The sequence below is a fragment of the Argentina anserina genome, chromosome 2 (genome assembly GCF_933775445.1).
Source record: "Argentina anserina chromosome 2, drPotAnse1.1, whole genome shotgun sequence".
NCBI lineage: Eukaryota > Viridiplantae > Streptophyta > Magnoliopsida > Rosales > Rosaceae > Argentina > Argentina anserina.
In genome coordinates, this window is record NC_065873.1 from 12695740 (window position 1) to 12717181 (window position 21442).

The 21442-nt window shown below is 40.3% G+C and overlaps 2 protein-coding genes across 2 annotated transcripts; one reads left to right on the forward strand and one right to left on the reverse strand.

The window, feature by feature from the left end:
- Positions 1-2215: 2215 nt before the first annotated feature.
- Positions 2216-5624, forward strand: LOC126784780 (protein PHLOEM UNLOADING MODULATOR). The gene is made up of 4 exons (XM_050510287.1): positions 2216-2612; positions 3714-4108; positions 4750-4940; positions 5073-5624. The coding sequence occupies exons 1-4, from the start codon at positions 2323-2325 to the stop codon at positions 5466-5468; spliced, it is 1272 nt and encodes a 423-aa protein (XP_050366244.1). The 5' UTR covers positions 2216-2322; the 3' UTR covers positions 5469-5624.
- A 4671-nt stretch (positions 5625-10295) lies between these two features.
- Positions 10296-11355, reverse strand: LOC126783968 (uncharacterized). Its single transcript, XM_050509489.1, has 2 exons — positions 10725-11355; positions 10296-10408 (listed from the first exon to the last, which is right to left on the reverse strand). Exons 1-2 carry the CDS (start codon positions 11353-11355, stop codon positions 10296-10298), a joined length of 744 nt encoding a protein of 247 aa, XP_050365446.1.
- Positions 11356-21442: the final 10087 nt, after the last annotated feature.

Sequence of the window (21442 nt, forward strand, 5' to 3'; positions counted from 1 at the left end):
AATGGGCATAAGTGTTTAGATAGCTGGTCTATTCTATATTGATTTATGGAGCTTGTAACATGAAATTTTGTCTAACCTGAAATAAGTGATAGTAGATAGATATGTAATGGCTTTCTTGACTTGAGTTTGCTTTGATGAATGAAATCTCAGTTCAAAATAAGAACAGTAAAAATGATTAAGTGTTGTCTGTCATGGCTAGCTAAAATATTAAGGTGTTCACCATATTCGAATGATAATTCATTAGGCAACTTCTGATTTTGGATACTTGTTAAGAAAGTGAGACTTATACGAGAATTTAACATTCCGACACTAATGAGTCGGTCACTTATTGAGTAAGCACAATTGTTACTTTACCTGTGTTGGTGATACACATCATAAGATGTATATTGTGCAAGAGAATGACTTGTCCTTCACATATGAAGGAAAATGATTCTGGTTAAAACAGTAAGGTGTTCACGGTTCACCATATTCTGAATGAGCGATTTGATTAGGCATCTTCTTTTGAAAGTTGGCTTTGCATACTGGTTAAAAGAAATGAGACTTATAAAAGTAATTAACATTATGACGACGCTAATGAGTTGATCCCTTATTGAGTTTGGTTTTTGGTAATTAATAGGATTTGAGAGGGTGCAATTGGATCAGTACAAATGATAAAAAAAAGTCGAGATCAATGCAAAATGAGGATGAACTCTCTATAGCTAGGTACAACGAGTTGTTCCTATTTTGTTTTTTGTTTTAGTAGAGAAATACAGAAGAACTATAACGAAAAACCGCTACAACAGTACATTTGAATCATTAAAGGATAAAACAACTTTAGAGACAGAAGAATGAAAGTTTGAAGTCCACCTCTCTAATCCAAGATTGTGTCCGAAATGAGCAATTGCATGTGCTGAAAAATTGACTTCCCTCCATATATGTTGGAATTGCAGAGTCAAATGTGGTAGGTAACGATCGGATCGGATGTCAAGGACAATAGAACTGAATCTCTAAGGAATGTTGCCATGACCATTAATAACATCATTAAGAATATTAGAGTCACCTTCGACCAAAATCTGAGAACAACCAGATATGGTCGTCCCTATTTTGTTAATGGCGCTCCTTGTGCGTTTACGTATGTGTCTATGTATTTGTTGCCCGAGTTTAAATCGGGAATTTGTATGCATCTATGAAATTAGGTAGGGATGGCCCTTCTGAATCGAAAAATTGAAAACTAAGTCGAAAAAATCGAGCCGAAGTTAGAAAAAAAAAACCGAATTGAACACAAATTGAACCGAAATTTAGAAAATCGAACCGAACTAAATCAATTTATTTAGTTTCCAGTTTCCGAACCGAATCGAAAAACCAAACTATTCATAAAACAATGTCGTTTTACGTTTATCTTACCGAATATTTGATTTGATTAATGTGATTTTAGGTTTTATATCATATATAATTATATGTTTCTCTTATATAGTGGTATATATGTATATATAATTATATATGTATATATATGTAGGCCCATATATGTATGTTTAAATAAGTTTGTTAAAACAAACATACATATATACATATATACATATATACACATATATATATATATATATATATATATATATATATAAGCGGATGTGTAATTACTAAATCCGCCTCAATATAATATAAAAATAAATATTTTTAAATATATGCATATATATATATATATACACATATAAATATATTTATATACATAGTTATATATATATATGCATCTATAAAATTTCAAGATGTCGTGTAAATAAAGGATTGACAGTGGTATGTTAACTACAATATTAAATTTAAGCCCTCATTTTTTCGGTTGTATTGTAGTTATATATTCATATTTATAATTTTTTCAAATAAGTAAAAAGGGGGGGGACCCCAAAATATTTAATATGTCAATTTTAATTTCATTCAATTATTTTTTTTCAGAAATAAATAAAAATCAAAAAAAACCGAACTGAATCGAACCGATTAATTTAATTTTCAATTTTACATGTTTAAAAATTGTGAACTGAACCAAAATTTAAATTCAGTTCAGTTCCAAATTATGTCCAAAACCGAACCGAATTGACAGAATTCCATCTCTAAAATCAGGCAAGGCATTGTATGAGATGACATAATGAGTCTGTCTGTTTGTTTTGTATTTTTAATTTATATTATTAAAAATTGTCTAAAATGGAAAATTGTCTGAAGTGGCCGGGAAAGTAGCTATTAGAAATGGGAATACCACGCTTTCTCTTATTCTTGTTGTCAAAACTCACAGCTCCCGACCTTCACCTCCTCCCCGTCTCCCTCAAACCAACAACTCCGACCTCCTCCTCCGCCATGTGGCGGCGACCAAGGTCCGGCGGGCTCGGCATCGCCGCCATTTCCTACGTCGCAGTTGACTACCTCCGCCACCTGTCCCCGGCGTGGCACCATCGCCTCATGCCGGTGCTCTGGTCGCTTCTGGCTCTCGTCTCCGTCAGCCGCGTCCCGTTCTACAAGCACTGGAGCTCCGAGTTCCGCTCCCTCAAAGCCTTCGTTGCTTCCATGGTGTTCATGCTCCTCACCCTTCTCTTTGAAGCCGGCTGCGTCCGATTCGTCACCGTCGTCCTCGGCCTCGATTGGCACCGGTACGTCTCTAGTTAGTTTCCACTTCGCTTATTCAGCTTAGAGTTTGAATTTGTGTATATAGATTTAGATTTGGATGTTGCTTTTTGATTTGGATTTGCTTAGTTTGATTTGGAATTGTTCGGATTAGAATGTAAACAAGCGAGTGGAATTGACTGATAGATTGCTGTAAGGATCGACTTACCGGATTTGATCCATGTCGTGTAAGAATTAGTAGCAACATTTAATGGTTCTCATCTTACGGTTTTGGAATGTTGTTAGATCAGAGATGCCAGATCTAGACTGTGTCCTCAACTCCTAATAAGTAATAGTTACAAATGTCAGAGTGATATATAAGTTCATTAATCATAAATTAGCTTAAAGAATACACGATCGAGCTGGGTTTCTTAAAATAGTAACTGCTTTGAAGTTCCTCTATTTGGTTCACATAATTACTTTTGTTTCTTAAAATAGTAACTGCTTTAAATTTCTTCTATTTGGTTCACATAATTACTTTTTTTTTTTGGTAGAATAGGATTCTGGGGATATAATTAGCGTTTCAGCAGTCGGTCCATATGATTTGCAAAGTCTACACTGCGGTTCGTGTGTGCATCTTTACTCCATTTCTGGCTGTGCTTTTTAGGTGTAGAGCTATGTTCTTTGAGATATATGCCAACTCCATCATGAAAGAAATGAATTTGAGAAAAGAAAAAGGACAAAAGGAACTTAAAAAAGGATGATCTTGTAAATTACATAGGCAAATTTGTTTGTCATGACATCGTCCAGTTTGGTTGTACTTTTCAGGGCCCCGTACTCTTTGGCATGTCCTCTGCATTGTATTAGATGATTTTGGTACAATCTGATTTCTTGTAGCTCTTAGAAATCATAGCTAACAGGATATCTCAAGGAAGCTAACAGGATGTGAAGATCATACTTTGGCATGCCGTATGCATTGTATTATTATTTTTCCATTGATTTGGGTACAATCTGATATCTAGTTGTTCATAGCTAACAGGATATGAAGATAATACTTCTTTTTCTTCATGCTCATATTAGACAAAGAACTAGCTTATTATATTTGTAGGAAAATTAGTAACTTCTGGTTAATGTTTGACACTTGACAGTGATACATCTCCTCTTCCTGACACTGGCCAGTGGTTTCTTTTGGCACAGAATGAGCAACTACCTCATGCAATAGTTGAAATGTTGAGAGCTCGAATTATCGGATTGCATCACTTCCTCATGTTGTTTATGATCCTGGCTTTTTCCGTACTGTTTGATTCTGTAAAGGCTCCTGGCCTTGGACTAGGTGCACGATATATGTTCACCATGGCCATTGGCCGTATTCTTCGTTCCATAACTTTTGTTGCAACAATTGTACCATCACCCAGGCCTTGGTGTGCTAATGTTCGGTTTGGAGGTCATTCATATCCTCATCCTTGGGCTCAGAAATATTATGTCCCTTATGCTTCAGACTCTCATGCTATTGGTCAGGTGATACAAAAAGATATAGCCTTTGGTAAGTACTTATAAAAGGTTCATTTTCCTTCTGTTTTCAACCCTAGATATTATTTTCTTAGTGGCAACGTTTTACAACCAAAACAACACTTGAAACCAGCCTCTGAACTCACTTGGCTATGAGCTTGGCACTGAAATACTCCTAAGGCTGTCTACCAGAATTTGATACTATCAATCTGAAAAATACAGTCTCCTATGTCAGATAGTCCAGATTCATGAGATCATTTTAGTTGTACTTCATTGTGGGTTTGACATCCTATAATTTAGCTTCCATTTCAAATGAATTAAAGCTGTTTAGTTCTGGCTATCATTGGAAACAGATGGTCAATGTTTCCACTCCTGGAAGTCACTAGTTTTACACGAAGTTGAACTTATCTTGTCAACATGTATAATTGCTGGTGAATGCCTTTCATGGTTTATTTATCACTATTATAGCATGATTATTCCATGTAGGAAGGTTCTGCATGCCAGACATTTTTTTAATCTCTACCTTCTTCTTGTTTTGCTTCTTTTGTTTCACAAATCTATTACATGGTTGAATCTTAAACATGTGTACCAACTAACGCTGCTCCTTTTTTACTGCAATTATACTGTTAAAATTAAACTGGTAGGCTTTACAAGTTTCCCCATTCTTTTCCCCAGCTGATACTGGAAAATTACTTGGTGACTACCGTCCAGACTGGGGTTCCATGAGCTTCCTGATTGATTTCTTGCGACCAAGCCAATCTGACGGATCATGGTATAATTTGCTGAGGACTGCTGGAGGCGGCTGCAATGACCTCGTGTACAGCGGGCATGTTCTAGTTGCTGTATTGACAGCTATGGCTTGGACGGTATAAAGCACACTCATTAAATGTGTTCGGAAATTGCAGTTCCCCGTCATTTAAGAAGTGACCTATGTCACATGATGCTAAACAGTATCCTACTTGTTCTGATATGTCTATGAATCTGATCCTATATTGCAGGAAGCTTATGGTGGTTATAGCTCGGGCTTCATATGGTTACTTGTCTTGCACTCTGCTCAGAGGGAAATACGTGAACGGCACCATTATACTGTAGATGTTGTTGTAGCTATTTATGCAGGCATCCTCATTTGGAAGGTGACGAGTTTTCTCTGGTCAGCCACGGACACTTCCACAGGTAGGAGGATAAATGTTCTAGAGAAAATTCATAGTCGACTGACCCAAGCCGCTAAGGACGACAATATAGATGAAGTGAGAGAACTGCTTAGAGAGGTTGAGTTGGCTAGTCAAGATAACCAGAAAGCCCCAAGCAAGGCTATGTATTTACTTGGTTGTGGCATTGTGATTTCGGCAATCATCATCGTTCTTCTAGCATTAGTCTTGACAAGTGATGGATAACATCATTGCAAGATATACTTCCACAGCTAGTGCTTAGATAATCAATCATTTCGGTTTTATGGATTCCTTTTGTAACAGTATAGTGCAGTGCAGCGTGTTTCACCGCAGAAAGTTGAGATTTCTCATAATCTGTAGAGAGATGCAACAATTCGAATTCAGGTTTCAGGTAATTAAGTTGCCAACTGGCTGATTATTTAGATAAATGAGGGTGAAATAGTCTAATAAGGGGCTTGATCCAATAAGAACACAGGAGATGGAGAGAAGAAATTATGGAAATTAATGAAACACCAATACAATGGAAAACTTCATTATTGATATTTTTTAGAGCATTGCTAGGGCCCCACAATGTGACATGCCACATTAATGTGCCAAATCAACAATTAACATAATCACAAAGTGTCATTTTAAATGAAAAAAATATTCATATTATTTTTAATCAAATGACTTTATATTATTATAAAAAATATATTTTTAGGGTTCTATTTTTTATCATTTCTTTTTTAACACGATAATTGATATTTGTGAAAATATGTTTGCAATATATATGTGTGTGTGCGCGCTTGCGCGTGCAAAAAAAAAAATTATTCGAGAAAAATATAGACGTGTGCAAAAAATATTTCAAAAGAAAACTATTTCGTCCTAAATAATTTGTGAGAGATTTTTTCATATTTTTGTAATTTAATTAATAATTTGATAGAGAATATATGGTAATTGTAGTAATTAATTATAGCCGTTAATATAATTCATAAGTGTATATAAAATTTAAAATTTAAAAATTTATTGACGTATTTAGTGATAGAATGATGGAACTTTTTGGTAAGATTCTTAAATAAAAGGATACACAAATGTAAATTCAATTTATTTACGACGTATAAAGGTTGACTAATTTACTTAGATGAATTTTTTTGGCGAGATTCTTTTATTAGAGTAACAAAATTTGGTATGATTAATTATCTCTTAATTATTGTTGGAATCATCTTTAATAAAGAATTGTAATAAATAATCTCGAAGAAGAAATAAAAAGGAAATAATTTAAATGAATAAATAAATGATAAAAAAGAACTACCAAAATATATATTTTATAATAATCTAGAGTTGTTAGATTAACAAGGATGTCTTTGAAACAGTAAAATGAATTCGAGAGAAGAAATTGTGATTTTATTGATAGCATAGAGCCTTATATATATGCATTACAACAAAGATCCTGATGAATCAGGGAATAACTAACATTCCTTATCTAATTAGGCTATACTAATTAGGACAAGATACACCAAGTATGAATATGAGATGATTCTCCTACAACACCCCCCTTGTATCGCGATCCTAATGTGACATAGTGCAATATTGTTCATCGTTCTTGTAGCCCTTCCCAATCAAGTATTCACTTAAACGTGTATACCACATTCTTCAGGACTGTTAAAGTCCATAAAAGTGAGCGTTGTAACCTAATGGCATAGGCATTGTGTGGCTTACTTGACTTGGGTACTTGAAGTCTATTAGGAACCTTCATGTATATCTCCGTATCTAGATCCCTATAAAGATACGCGGTCACCACATCTAACACATGCATGTCTAGCTTTTCAGATACCACTAGACTTATCAGATATCAGAAGGTAATGATATCCATAACCAGAGAATATGTCTCCTCATAGTCAACACGAGGACGCTGAGAGAATCCTTGAGCAACGAGTCACGCTTTATACCGCAGAACTTCGCCTTTCTCATTCAGCTTGCGAACAAAGACCCATTTATGTCCAACATGCTTAACATTCGGCGGTACTTCAACGACCGGACCGAGAACTTGCCTTTTATTCAGAGAGTCTAGTTCCGTCTGGATTGCTTCCTTCCATTTTGGCCAATCTGCTCTTCGTTGACATTCTTCAACCGAGTGCGGTTCCACCTCATCGTCGTCGTCGATGATTTCCTGAGCGACGGAATAAGGATACACATCATCTATCCGCATCGAATTCCTATCCATGACTTCTAGAGCATTTAACTCGCTCAATGAGATTTCTTTGTTCTCTGATATCAACAATGAGTCTGAAGCGTCCCTCAGATCATCTAGTGTTGATTCATGGACAAAGCTATAATCAGAGATAATCTTGAAGCTCGGGTTGTCCGAGTCTATGATGAGTGGATCAGTTTGTGCCTTGACTTTAGCTCATTTTCTTGGCTGTGAGTCAGTGGAACCTTTCGGCCCCCCTCTTCTTGGGAGGAACCGTGACCGTTGCCGTGCCTCCACCTAGGGTAGGCTCGGCCGAGCCTTGCCCCGGTACGACGACATCTTGCCCGAAGTTGGGGACTTCTAACCTCGCAGGACAGTTTACAGCAAGTATACTAAATCTCGTCACTTTTGCAATATCCGTAAAGGCGTCAGACATCGAATCTGCCACCTTATATAACTGCAAAATACGTTGCACTTCAATGTCAGGAGAAGATGTGCGGGGATCCCAATGAGACATAGTATGGGTATTCCACGTCAATTCTCGACGTTTATCTTGAACATATATGTTCTTATCTCCCTCTAAATGCGGGAAGTGTGTCTCATCGAAATGAGAATCTGCAAATCTAGCCGTAAAGAGATCTCATGTCTGAGGGTCAATGTAGCGGATAATCGTTGGAGAGTTATATCAAACATAATTGCCATTCGTCTCTGTGGACCGATTTTCTTACGCAGTAGAGGCGTAATAGGCACATAAACTGCGCAACCAAACATGTGTAAATGTGAAATGTCAGGCTCATATCCAGCTATCAACTGGTACGCACTAACAAATTGTTTGACGGTGGGTCTGAAACTAATAAGTATAGCTGCATGCAAGATTGTATATCCCCAAGCAGTCATGGGCAAGTTACAATGCATAACTAAAGCCCGAGCTATAAGCTGTAACCGCTTAATTGTCGCTAATTGTCGCTTCTGCCAGTCTATTATGAGAATGAACGTGGAGTACAAGATGTTCAACATCAATCCCGATGGACATGCAATAATCATCAAATGTCTTCGAAGTGAATTCTCTCGCATTATCCAGTCTAATAAACTTAATTGGATGGTCAGGGTGGTGAGCCCTGAGTTTAATTATCTGAGCAAGGAGCGTCGGAAATGCAACATTGCGTGTGGACAATAGATCGACATGTGACCAACGTGTCGATGCATCTACAAGAACCATAAAGTATCGAAATGGTCCGCATTCTGGATGTATTGGTCCACATATATTACCTTGGATCCTTTGTAAGAATGGAATATTTTGTGTATTATCAACTGCAAAGGAAGGTTTTGCCTGCATCTCTGCGAATGCACCATCTTTACAAAATGATTTATGGGCATTAGAGATCGCGAAAACGGCATCGCATAACTCCTTGGGCTCCATCACGGCCTTAGAGGACCATGGGAAAGCCTTGACAGGCCGAGAGGTTGAGCCATGGGCGGACACAGGTGCCACGGCCGTGCTAGCATCATTCACGGCTTGTGGGATTCCCACATGCCTGTTGGCTTTGAAAAATGGATGACCGTGTGAAGTTTTTAATATACAAATCATCATATCACGTCCAGGATGACCTAGACGATTATGCCATAGCTTGTAAGCGTTAGAATCACAGAAAGATTTGCTAACTACATTGGATTCAATTGCACGTAGTGTGGTAAAGTACAACCCACTACTAACACGCTCAAACATCTCTCGGGTGCGACTATGACGTTAATAACAAGAGGTAACATAGAGATACTCATTCCCATAAACACCAAAAATCGTTGGCACGAATATCCTTAAAACTGAGAAATGTTCGGCTCCCCTCTGGTGCATAAAGTGCATCTTTGACTTTGATAGGAGTACCATTAGGTAGCACGAATTCCGCTATACCACGCCCTTGGATCAATTGATCAGTCCCAATGAGACAAGTCACATAGGATTTGTAAGGCACAAATTGTGTAAATAGTTGCTTATCCCGCAAAAACGTGTGAGTTGTTCCACAATCTGCTAAGCATTCTATCTCGCCGGTTGACATGTACAAGTAAATTGTAAAACATAATTAGTCTTCGAAAAGACAAGGCGAATGTTCTCTAAGAGAAGAGAAAACGATAATATGAAGGGTCAAAACAAGTTGTGATCCCTTAAATGTGCATAACGGTATCATAGATACTTAGAGAAATCACATGAGAAACTTTTGTGTGTCAAAGAGTAAGCACGTTGGCATTAGATTAAGTAACTATGATAGGCAAAAGACAAAAAGTAGTACTGCAGGATCGCATGGCCATGGAGGGGCTGCAGGGCCTGGGCGGGGCTGCAGTGTCACCTTGCAGGGAAGTTGCAGCGGGAACTGCAGGGGCCGTGCAAGGCTGTTGCAGGGGTGACTTTCCGGCGAAATCTCCGACAACTTTTCCGGTGACTTTTCCGGTAACTTTTTTTTTAAACGTCTTGCGGGGGTAAACCGGGCGGCGGACGGACCATCTTGGTGAATTGCGAAGGCCGTAGCTCGTGAACCTGTTATAGTTTGCTGCTCCCCCTAAGTTTCATGTGTTAGTTCAATTGTCGAACCATTAATTCTCAATCATCACAAAAAAAACCGGTGGAATTTAGTTTTATGAATCCTTCCGTTTATAGATTCCAAACCATACATGCTTTAAGGAAGACAAAGTAATGCTTGTATACATTCTTATAAAAAAGAACCAAAAACGAAACTTTTATTAATTGCCAAAATAATCGTAAATCAACATTGTTCTTGAAAAAGAAACACTTGACTTGAAAAATTCTTATTAAGGCGATACTACCATTACATTAAACTTAAAAGCTTAAATAAAATAAGCGATATAACGACAATCAATCAACATGGATCTTATTCAAAATCAGGAGTGGAAAGAGCCTGAAGACCGGCTTTCTCGTTCTCTTTTGTCTGAAAGTCTTCAACTTTGAGCTTGATGGTAGTATTAGCATCAGGCATCTCCACATCTTCAACATAGTTGCATTCATCGGACAATTATTGCTTGGACTGCTTGTGAGCGCGAACAATCGCCTTAAGAGCACGACATTGCTTTATGAAAGTGCTTAGTTGAATCGCACTTGTAGCATGGAAGGTTCAAATTTGGAACCTTGGCCGAGTTGTCGGATTTGGGGGGACGGGAGGCACCACGGCCTCGAGGGTCAGGGGGGCCGGCGACGGCGCCATCCCTAGTCTAAGTCATGTTTCGACGAGACCCTCTGTTTCCTCTAGTTTGATATGGTGCAGATCAATCCCTTGATTTTTCTTTACGACTTTTTCTCTTACTTGCCTGATGAGATTCCAGAACTCTTTTCGTCCCAGCAGGTCTTAGGTTGTTGTTGTTGAGAATGATCTCATGATGACGTTCCTTCTTCTTGGGAAGGTTCATCAAATTCGCAAAACTCTTGATTCTTTTGGCATCATAATCAAGGCGATATTGGTGAGCTATTTCACTCGTAAATTCTGGGAAAGTCTCTAGGGTATTCTCGATCATGGCATCGTCAGTTTTCTCCTTGCCACACACATTTAAGTCCGGTTGGAGATTTAAGATCGCCTGATGGTAATCATGAACCTTGGCGAAATCCAGTAGATGAAAAGATCTCCATTCTGCCAAAAGAGTTGGCAATTGTGCGTCATGCACATTATTAAACTGTTCCTTGAGAGCTTCCCAAAGAACACTCGGATCTGTATACTTGAGGCACTGTTTGTTGAGTACCTTGTCCATATGGCGCCTGAGAAACATCAGGGTCTGGGCTTTCACCTCATCGGATGCTTGGTCCTCTTTTTCTTTTGGAGGGTTGGTGGCAGCAGTAAACTTCTTTCTGACGAACGTAATTTGCACGTCGGACACCCATCGATGATACTCAGTTCCATGAGAATCTAGGATGTCAAACTCTGTTCGTGCATTTTCAGGCATCTACAAGAAAAACATTGAAGATGTTAGTTTCGAATTAATGAAACAAGTTTGATTTGATAAAACTATTTCAGAACAATTGTACGGGTCAAATCGATACGAATTTGCGACTATGACTGCCACGATCAAAATTTTTATTGTTCTTTCCTCTTTTTTTTTTTTTTCATATGTAGCTACACCAACGGCTATGAATGGAGACAGTGGCACTCCCAGCCGGTCCTAAATTCGATACCAGGGCAGTTATATCCCTGTGTATCACTCGAGAAGCAGAAGAATCGGGTTGACAAGAAAAATGAGTTTGAAAGTCCCCGATGTAAGACAAAAATCCCATCAAAGTAAATTTCATTGAAAGCAGAAACTTTAATTTATAAATTTACCTTGAATTACAAAAATCTTGAATTGTCTTCTTCTTCTTCTCTTCTTTTCCTTTCCTTAGCTCGGCAACAATCTTGAAGCTTGGTCTTCAACTTGGTGCCGCGGCAAAGGGGTTGGGCCACCGAGAGGCAGTGGCCGGACATGGGGGGTAGAGAGGAGGCTGTCGGCGCTAGGAAAAGGTGCAGCTGGTCGGAGAGAAGAAAAACTAGGGTTTAGGTTTGTTTTTAGGGTTCTAGGCCTAGGGTGTTCAGGGCTAGAGCTACATGCTGATGATAATGTGAAACAATAGAATGAATTTGAGAGAAGAAATTGTGATTTTATTGATAGCATAGAGCCTTATATATATGCATTACAACAAAGATTCTGACGAATCAGGGAATAACTAACATTCATTATCTAACTAGGCTATACTAATTAGGACAAGATACACCAAGTATGAATATGAGATAATTCTCTTATACAAGGTTCTAAAAAACGCTAGGCGTTAATCGGGCGGACAACTAAAAACCAGCGCCCAGAGGATTAATCGGGGATTAATTGGGGATTAATCGGCCCAAAATCGAGGCGGCCAAGGGTCTCCGGGCGCCTAGGCGCCGCCTAGGCGGTCCTAGGCGGGGATTTTTAGAACATTGCTCTTACAACAGTCTTTTTATTTATAAATGACATTTTAATTATTTTAATTATTGACTTGACAAATGAGGTGACATGTCACATAAGATTATAGCACTAAAATATAATTAGCGTCATAAACCATAAATCCTAAACGCTAAAATATATGGTGCTAAAATATTTTCTTTATTATAAATATACCAAAAACAACATTCACTCTCGAGAACATATAGTGGCGATGAGTTTATAATTTATTAGACATATTACTTTTATTAACATCGACATAAATAAAAGTCATAATTATATATATATAATTAAAATTTGTGTAATATCATCAATTTGCAAAATGTAATTCAGCGATCACCACTTTATCAGGCTGATTCCAAGCAATACCACACCATAAGCTAGGTGCCATTGCTCCTAATCTTGCACATACCATTTGGTCTTATGTACCACGAACACGTGTGATCCGCCCCTAAACACATTCAGTCACTATGTTCAATATTAATATTAAAATAGCAACTATTTGAAAAGCCACTTAAACAAGCAGTACAATTGAGTCGACCCCCAAAAGTGTGGTGTAAACTTAAACTCATAAGAGCTATTGTAGGAGAGGTCGTGGAAGCCAAGATCATCATTCTTAGATTTATAATGGATGGTCAATTTTGAGTGGTCCGGTAAATCGTTAATGATGCGAACATGTGTTTTGGCTGCCATTATGGTTAGAACATTATGAACACAAACATAAGTTTCATATAAATAAAACTACGTCTCGGAAACAATGTGGCCATCTTTAGCTGCTTATGACTCACAAGATGAATGCGACTGCTATGGTGTACCTATTTATATGAAACTATTTAAAGATGGCCACATTGTTTCCGAGAGGTAGTTTTATTTATTTGAAACTTATGTTTGTGTTCATAATGTTTCTAACCATAATGGCAGCCAAAACACATGTTCGCATCATTAACGATTTACCGGACCACTCAAAATTGACCATCCATTGTAAATCTAAGAATGATGATATTGGCTTCCACGACCTCTCCTACAATAGCTCTTATAAGTTTAAGTTTATGCCAAACTTTTGGGGGTCGACTCAATTGTACTGCTTGTTTAAGTGGCTTTTATATATCTTTTTCGGCTATGTTGTTGGTATAAGTTTTATACGTACATTTACTAAATTGAATCATATTCCAACAATTTACATTCTACAAGTCCATATTCATAACCAACACAATATTGTGCGGCTGGAGAAAATACTTCACAAACGCATCTATATTTCGTTATTTTATTTCCTTTGTAAAACATTGCAATCAATTAATTAGATTCATAGGAATCTTGTGCTGATTTTTTTAAAGGTTAAAATCAGATCATGTGCTGATTTTCAATTGTTGATCTTCTCATACGGTCATACCTGCATTACTTCCAGTGCAAGCTTACAGGGATGTCCGATGAGATTCCCGTGTTCTCATCATAAAAGAAAAATTGCACATTGTTCTGAGAGAATTACTATTATACCCTTGTGTGTGTCTTAGCCTAATAAATTTCCTGTTAGGAGATAGATTAGCATCTCCATAGTAGATTAGGACTCCGAATCCTACGGAATTGTGGTTTTGTAATGCCTATATATATAGGCCACCATATCATTCAATAATACACAATTTTTCATCATGCATCACGTTATCATGCACTTTGCCCTAAAAACCCTGAACTTTTAGAGCCTTACAAATTTTTTTTCTCTCCACCGCCGGTTGCCTTAGCCTCCGGCATCCGGCATCTCTCCGTCGGCGCTCCTCGTCGGCGCAGCCCCTGCCCACCGCTCCTTCCCGCAGCCCCGCAGCCCCTGCAGCCCCTGCAGCCTCTGCAGCCCCCCTGCATGCAGCCCCGCAGCCCCCCCTGCACGCAGCCCCGCAGCACCTGCAGCCCCTGCAGCCCCGCAGGGTCTTCTCTGCATTCACTCTGTAAAAACACATTTTTCCCCGCAAGTCCCCGCATCAAAACATTCAAAATTGTTCCCCCCCGCATATTCACGCAACAAACGCGAACTTTACAAGCAAAGTCTTTGCTAAAGAGAAGCTACTCCCGTCTTCTACAAACCTTCAAAGGTAAATTTTTCATAAACGTTCCCGCTTTTGAACGTATAGATATATTATATCGGGCACTATTAGCCTTCTTCTTGTCTTTATTCCGACCTTTCTTATAACACTGATGAGACTATAGAGGGATGAGTTTCCCCTCTTGGTCGATGTTTTCTGTGTGACGGTCCTGGGGGAGTCATGATTGTTTTGAAAGGGAAGTTAATTGATTTTCGTGTGGTCGCCTGAGTGCACCGCTGTTTTGGGTGAGATTGCAAGTATCAACGTCTGCATCGATTTTTCTTGTGACCATATACGTCACCCTTCTAATTCCTATTATACTTGAATCTAATCGATTTCGTATTTATTTTTGTAGATGTCATCGCCATCTCGACCGGAATTTGGCTTTCTTGATCTAGAAGGAAAGGAATTCCACCGTTGGGCTTCTGACATGGAGCTCGCTTTCGAGAGCCGAGGGATCGAAGGCATGTTTGCCGACCCTCCTGCTGCTTTCCCACCTATGGCTAAGACTCAAACTCTCATCTTCATGAGACGTCACATCCATGCAACTCTCAAGAGGTAATACTTGAACGTAAAAGATCGTAAATAATTATGGGACAAACTACGTTTGCGGTACAACAACGTTCATGATAAGCTTCTCCCTGAATTGACCGTTAGATGGGATAACATCCATCTATTGGACTATAAGAGAGTGGATGATTTCAATCAGGATATGCTATGCTTGCAATTCGATCTTGGCAGCGTTGGTGTCATCAAGAACGACTTAGATCTTCTCAATAAGACATTGGACACGTTTCCAATCAACTATGAGGTTTAAGCTCATACGTACCGCACTCATGTAGAGGAAGGGATGATCCGGTCTTTTACTGACTTAATGACGCTCTTGGCTAAGAAGGAGAGACATTCTGAGATCCTCCTCAACAACAACAATACACTTATTGGCACTAAAAAGATTTCTACGCCACAATCTAACTATGGGCAAGCTCCTAAGCATAAGAATCAATCAAGGAACGCTCCATATCAGCACCAAAACAACAACTCTCGTGGTGGGAGGCAACAAGGCCGGTCTCGGCCTAAGTCAAATACTTGGACTCGTGATGGTGGCGGCGCTGCACCCTCCGGGGGAGGCCATCCCCGTCCCAAACCTCAACGAGGCCATGTGCCTCCTCATGCCTCCATTTCCGGTAATGGCAAGTCTCCATGCTTCAAATGTGGCTCATTCAAGCACTTTAATCGCGATTGTCACGCTAGCAAACAGATGATCAAAGCATACTTCACCTACAAGAAGTTTCTACAACCCGAATCGAATCATGTGGATGAGGACCCTGAGATCGAGACTCATCACATCTCCATGAAGCCTGAGCCCCTTGCTTCTACAGCTAAGCCTCCGGCTGCTACTATGGATACTCCTGAGTTTGATTAGTCGTTTTTAGCTTCTTCAGCTTTATGAATTCAAGTATTGTTATGGCCGACCGCCATTGTTATTTTCATTGACTTTGTAATAGTCTTTTGATTTTGGAATTAGAAGGTCATGTGTGATGTATTAAAGATTAGCATTCAATAAAATTTCTCATTTTCTTGCTTACAAGACGATCTCTTTGAGAATTTTATTTACCTTACACTTAGCATGATGATAAACGTGTGCAACTCACGTGGTTTTTAAATTGGACGCTTTTGGGTTACATGAGACTCCAATAGCACTACATTGTGAATTTGGAACTTAAAATTTAGAAAACGGACCTCGAAACATCAAAAACGACGTCGTTTGGCCCTTTGCCGTACCCGGTTACTGCTCCGTCGTTTCCGGAACTTTTTTCGGCATTTTGCCCGTCTTCCGACCACTCTCCAGCGTTTCCGGCACCGCCATCCGGCGTCCCCTATCGGACCTGAAGCTCCGGCCTCCATACCGGCTAGCTCCGGCCGTCGCCGGCTGGTTTTCCGGCAATCGGTGCCGCCGGTTTCCGATGATTTTTTCGTCATTTTTCTGGCATATTTCCAGCAATCCTTGCTGCCACGTTTTCTTAGTCCAAATTTCACCCGGTTTGAGTTCTTTTGACATGGTTTTCCGGTTTTCTCCAAGTCTGTTATATGCACTCACCGGCACTCTTTGTGTGTGTTTCCACACCATTTTTGGTATTTCACTGCTTCAATACCATGTTTTCCAACTCTTTAGTTGAAGAATGTAGTACTATTTTCATGTGATACATTCGATGGAATCGCACTTTGTTCCGATTCCCTTTCTTACAATATCCTACGGCGTATTGTATATAATTGTTCCCGTGTTGCTGACTCTCTTAATTGTCATTTTGTAGATGTCCCGCGGCGAAATCGAATGTCTCGCTGATTGCGGAACCACCCACAATGTCCTACCGCACATGCAGTTGTTCACAGATCTAGTGTTTTTGACTTTTTCGATGACTACAATGATTGGCTCGAAATCCATCATTCAAGGAAGAGGCACCATTTCTTTCATGTTACCTAATAGTACGACTCTCAACGTCGTAGACGTTCTTTATGCGCCGAAGTTTCCTCGCACCTTGCTAAGTTTTAAGGACATACGTGCCAATAGTTTTCACCTTGATACTTATGTTGAGAATGGAGAGGGATATCGGTGTGTTACCTTTGAGAAAGCAGGCCAGCGGCGCATCTTAGAGAAGATGAAGAGTCTCGGGAATGGTTTGTATCTTACTTCCATTCGAATCCTTGAATCATATGCGGTTGAACGCAAATTTTGTGATTCAGACTCTTATATCCTTTGGCATACCCGTCTCGAGCACCCTGACGTGATATGATGATTAGAATTCTTAAGAATTCACATGGTCATCCATTTTTCAAGTCCCGGAAGTGATTGGAGGATCACCTCACCCGTGCTCCACACGGTGAGGCCGAGCCTGCCTCTCTCGGCAGCTCCACGGCTTTCATGCCGTCGGTGGCGGCATCCCCTCCTTCACAGGAGCTTGTGATGCCTCTCGTGATTTCTAATGCCTCCATGGCAATTTCTGATGCCCATCGCTCGTTTTGCAAAGCTTGTTCTCTTGCTATATTTCAAGGAAGTCATTCTTTTGCTAAGGCTTCGACCGAGAATATTCCATTCTTACAACGTATCCAAGGTGACATTTATGGACCTATTCAACCAGAATGCAGACCTTTTCGATATTTTATGGTATTGGTTGATGCATCGATGCGTTGGTCACACGTCGCTTTGCTATCCACAAGGAATGATGCATTTGCTAAGTTATTAGCTGTGATCATCAAACTTCGGGCTCACCACCCCGACTATCCTATCAAATCCATTCGTTTGGATAATGCTGGAGAATTCACCTCCAAAACTTTTGATGATTGCTGTATCTCTATTAGGATCGAAGTTGAACATCCCGTTCCTCATGTTCATTCACAGAACGGTCTAGTAGAGGCTACCATTAAGCTTATTCAGCTTGCTGCTCGGGTAATGGTTATGGGTACTAACCTGCCAGTCTCTGCATGTTGCATGCATCGACACTTATTCGTTTGAGACCCGCGGCTAACCAAGCGTTTAGTGCTGACCAGATGATAACTGGTTACGAACCCAATATTTCACACTTACGCATTTTTGGTTGCGCCGTCTATGTGCCTATTACGCCTCCACTGCGTACTAAGATGGGTCCTCAGAGACGATTATGTATCTATATTGGCTATAATTCCCCATCGATTGTCCGTTACTTAGAACCAACCACCGGAGATCTCTTTACTACAAGATTTACAGATTGTCACTTTGATGAGACATGTTTCCCGTCGTTAGGGGGAGATGGGAATGTTATCATTCCAAATGAACGTAAGGAATCGACGTGGTGTGTCCCCACTATGTCTCATTATGATCCCCGCACTGCTCAAAGTGAGTTAGAAGTGCAACCCATTATCGACCTCCAGAAAGTCGCGGATTCGATGCCTGACGACTTTGTAGATATTGCTAAAGTGACGAGATCGAACATATCCGCTGTAAACGTACCAGAACGGTTGGATGTCCCGAAATACGGGCGTCGAAGACAAGCTCCTGGACCTAGCAACGTTGGCTCCGCCCCTGACAGTGGGACGGAGGCCGGCGGCGGTACCACCGTACGCCGTGGTGTTGCCGGCACCCCTTGTGGCGACGATGCCGAGATAGCCCGGCATGGAGCAGCTTCGGCCTCGGATCCTCAAAGGAAAAAGGGGAGACTGATAAACTCTAGGGGATTCAAAGCCTAGAAAGAAGCGAATGACCAAGGCACAACGCGTCATAAACGATGAATCACCATCGTATAAAGTTGTCTCTGATTACAGCTATGTCCATGAATCAACTCAAGTGTTACCGTGGGACGCTATGGAACCTTGTTTGATGCCAGAGAACAACGAAATCTCAGTGAACTATACAAGTGAGCAGTCGGTCCGAAACCGAGCCACTACATGCATTGATGACGTTTTCACTTATTCCGTCGCACATGGGATCATATTTGATGACGACGTTGAACCTCGCTCTGTAGCTGAATGCGAACGCAGAGCAGATTGGCCGAAGTGGCAGGATGCAATCCAGGCATAACTTGACTCATTAGCGAAGAGAGAAGTCTTCGGAAAGGTTGAATTGACTCCAAGAGATGTCAAACCAGTTGGACATAAATGGCTCTTCGTTCGTAAGCGTAATGAGATGAACGAGATCGTGCGTTATAAGGCAAGACTCGTGGCGCAAGGATTCTCACAACGACCTGGTATTGACTATGAAGAGACTTATTCTCCTGTTATGGACATCATTACTTTTTGCTACCTTATTAGTCTGGTAGTGTCTAAAAGACTAAACATGTAGCTTATGGATGTGGTCACAGCTTATCTCTATGGGGATCTTGACGCAGAGATATACATGAAAGCTCCAAAGAGACTACCTTTACCTCCATCAAGTGCCTCCAGACCATGGAGTGCTCATGCAGTCAGATTACGTCGTTCGTTGTACGGGTTGAAGCAATCCGGAAGAATGTGGTACAATCGGTTGCATCGCTACTTGTTGAGAAGGGGTTATAAGAATGATGAACTATGCCCATGCGTGTTCATACGAAAGAGAAATTCCGGATTCGTCATCGTTGCGGTCTACGTTGATGACATGAATATAATTGGTACTCTTGATGAGATTGAAGAGACCGTGTCTTATTTGAAGTCGGAATTTGAGATGAAAGACCTAGGGAGGACGAAATTCTATCTCGGCCTTGAGCTTGTGCATAGGGCCGACGACATCTTAGTCCATCAGTCGAATTACACGCAGAAGATGCTTCAACGTTTCAATATGGATCTATGCAGTCCATTGTCTACTCTCATGGTCGTCCGAAGTCTAGATATCAAGAAGGATCCATTCCGTCCTAAAGAAGATGATGAAGAACTTCTTGGTCCTGAAGTTCCATACCTTAGTGCGATTAGGGCACTATTGTATCTTGCTCAATGCACTAGACCAGACATATCTTTCGTAGTGAACTTATTACCTAGATTTAGCTCCGCGCCTACGCTATGTCATTAGAATGGAATCAAGCATTTGTTTCGGTACTTGAAAGGTTCCCTTGACATGGGATTGTTCTACCCCTATTGCAGAGAGAACACCGCCACGGTATCTTCCCACACCACCGCCGTCGCCGACCCCGGCATTGCCGCTGTACGCCGCAGCAACGCCGCTGGCCGCCATGGCGTGGAGACCGTGCACGGTGCCAAGAGCAGTAACCGGTCCCGTGCAGCTCCTTCCCGTGATGCAAAGACTCCAAACAACTTGTTAGTTAATTATGTCGACGCAGGGTACCTCTCTGACCCTCACAAGAGTTGATAAATTGGTTATATCTTGACGAATATCACCAAAATGTTTCTTCATTGCAGTAATCTCCCGACGAACGTCGGTGATTGTGGTGATAGTAACTTCCTGTTCGTCACCTGACATCATGTAGGCGAAATCTGCTCTGATGCCAACTAACGCAGTGAAAGCTATGGGTAAAAAGATAAGATCGGTAGACAAGCGTCAAGCCGAAATACAAAGGTGTTATGAGAGATAAATCTCTAAATAACTTGAATGATATTGATTGATTGAATTAATAATACAACATAGATTGATGCCTTTATATAGGCTCTAAAATATGGCTAATTCTATTAAGACTAGAACTGGGATATAATAAACCTATATAGAACTAGACATCTTATGAATGTAAGGAAAAATAAACCTAGGCATGGTAGGAAACATGTGTGTTTACGACCTTGCTTCGCCATACTTTTCTCAAGCTGCTACTCAAACTCCTTGGCTAGCCGTTCTACATCAGTCTCCCTCACTTGAGAAGAACTCGTCCTCGAGTTAATATCTGAATAAGAAGCATGATCATCTGCTCGAAATTCGTGGAGGTCACTTACATTGAAGGTCTTCGAAATTCCCATAGTCTCAGGCAAATCAATGATGTAGGTATTGTCATTGATCTTTTGCAGAATCTTGTAAGGACCATACTTGAGGGGTTTAAGCTTGTTGTAAGTACCGATGGGAAATCGTTCTTTACATAAGTAGATCAGCATGTAATCGCCTTCTTGGAACACTTTCTCTCGCCGATGAGAATCTGCATAGGCTTTGGATTTAGCATTGCTTGATTCAAGCTTCTTCTTGACCTCATTTTGAACCTCATGCAGTTCCTTAGCCAAAGACTAGGCTGCCACACTAAAGCCCTTATCTTTAGAAATTCTTGCCAAGTCAACAACATGCTTTGGTGGAGAGACGTACACCACAAAAAATGGAGTCCTTTTAATTGATATGTGTAGAGAATTGTTGTAGGCAAACTCGACTTGTGACAACACAAAGTCCCATTGTCTCGGTTTTTCTCCACAAGGACTTCGTATCATATTTCCCAATGTTCGGTTTGTGACCTCGGTTTGACCATCAGTTTGTGGGTGAGCAGTGCTACTACGATTAAGTGAAGTTCCAAACATCCTCCACAAAGTAATTCAAAAGTGACTTAGAAACTGTGTCTCGATCAGAGGTGATACTACGAGGT

Excerpts from the sequence above, each read along its gene's own strand:
- LOC126784780 (XM_050510287.1), top strand. The coding sequence starts at position 2,323 with ATGTGGCGGCGACCAAGGTCCGGCGGGCTCGGCATCGCCGCCATTTCC. Across the intron at positions 4,109-4,749 it reads ACAAAAAGATATAGCCTTTG|CTGATACTGGAAAATTACTT; the intron begins GTAAGTACTTAT and ends TCTTTTCCCCAG. Across the intron at positions 4,941-5,072 it reads TGACAGCTATGGCTTGGACG|GAAGCTTATGGTGGTTATAG; the intron begins GTATAAAGCACA and ends CCTATATTGCAG.
- LOC126783968 (XM_050509489.1), bottom strand. The coding sequence starts at position 11,355 with ATGCCTGAAAATGCACGAACAGAGTTTGACATCCTAGATTCTCATGGA. Across the intron at positions 10,409-10,724 it reads TCTGGAATCTCATCAGGCAA|ATGTGGAGATGCCTGATGCT; the intron begins GTAAGAGAAAAA and ends ACTATGTTGAAG.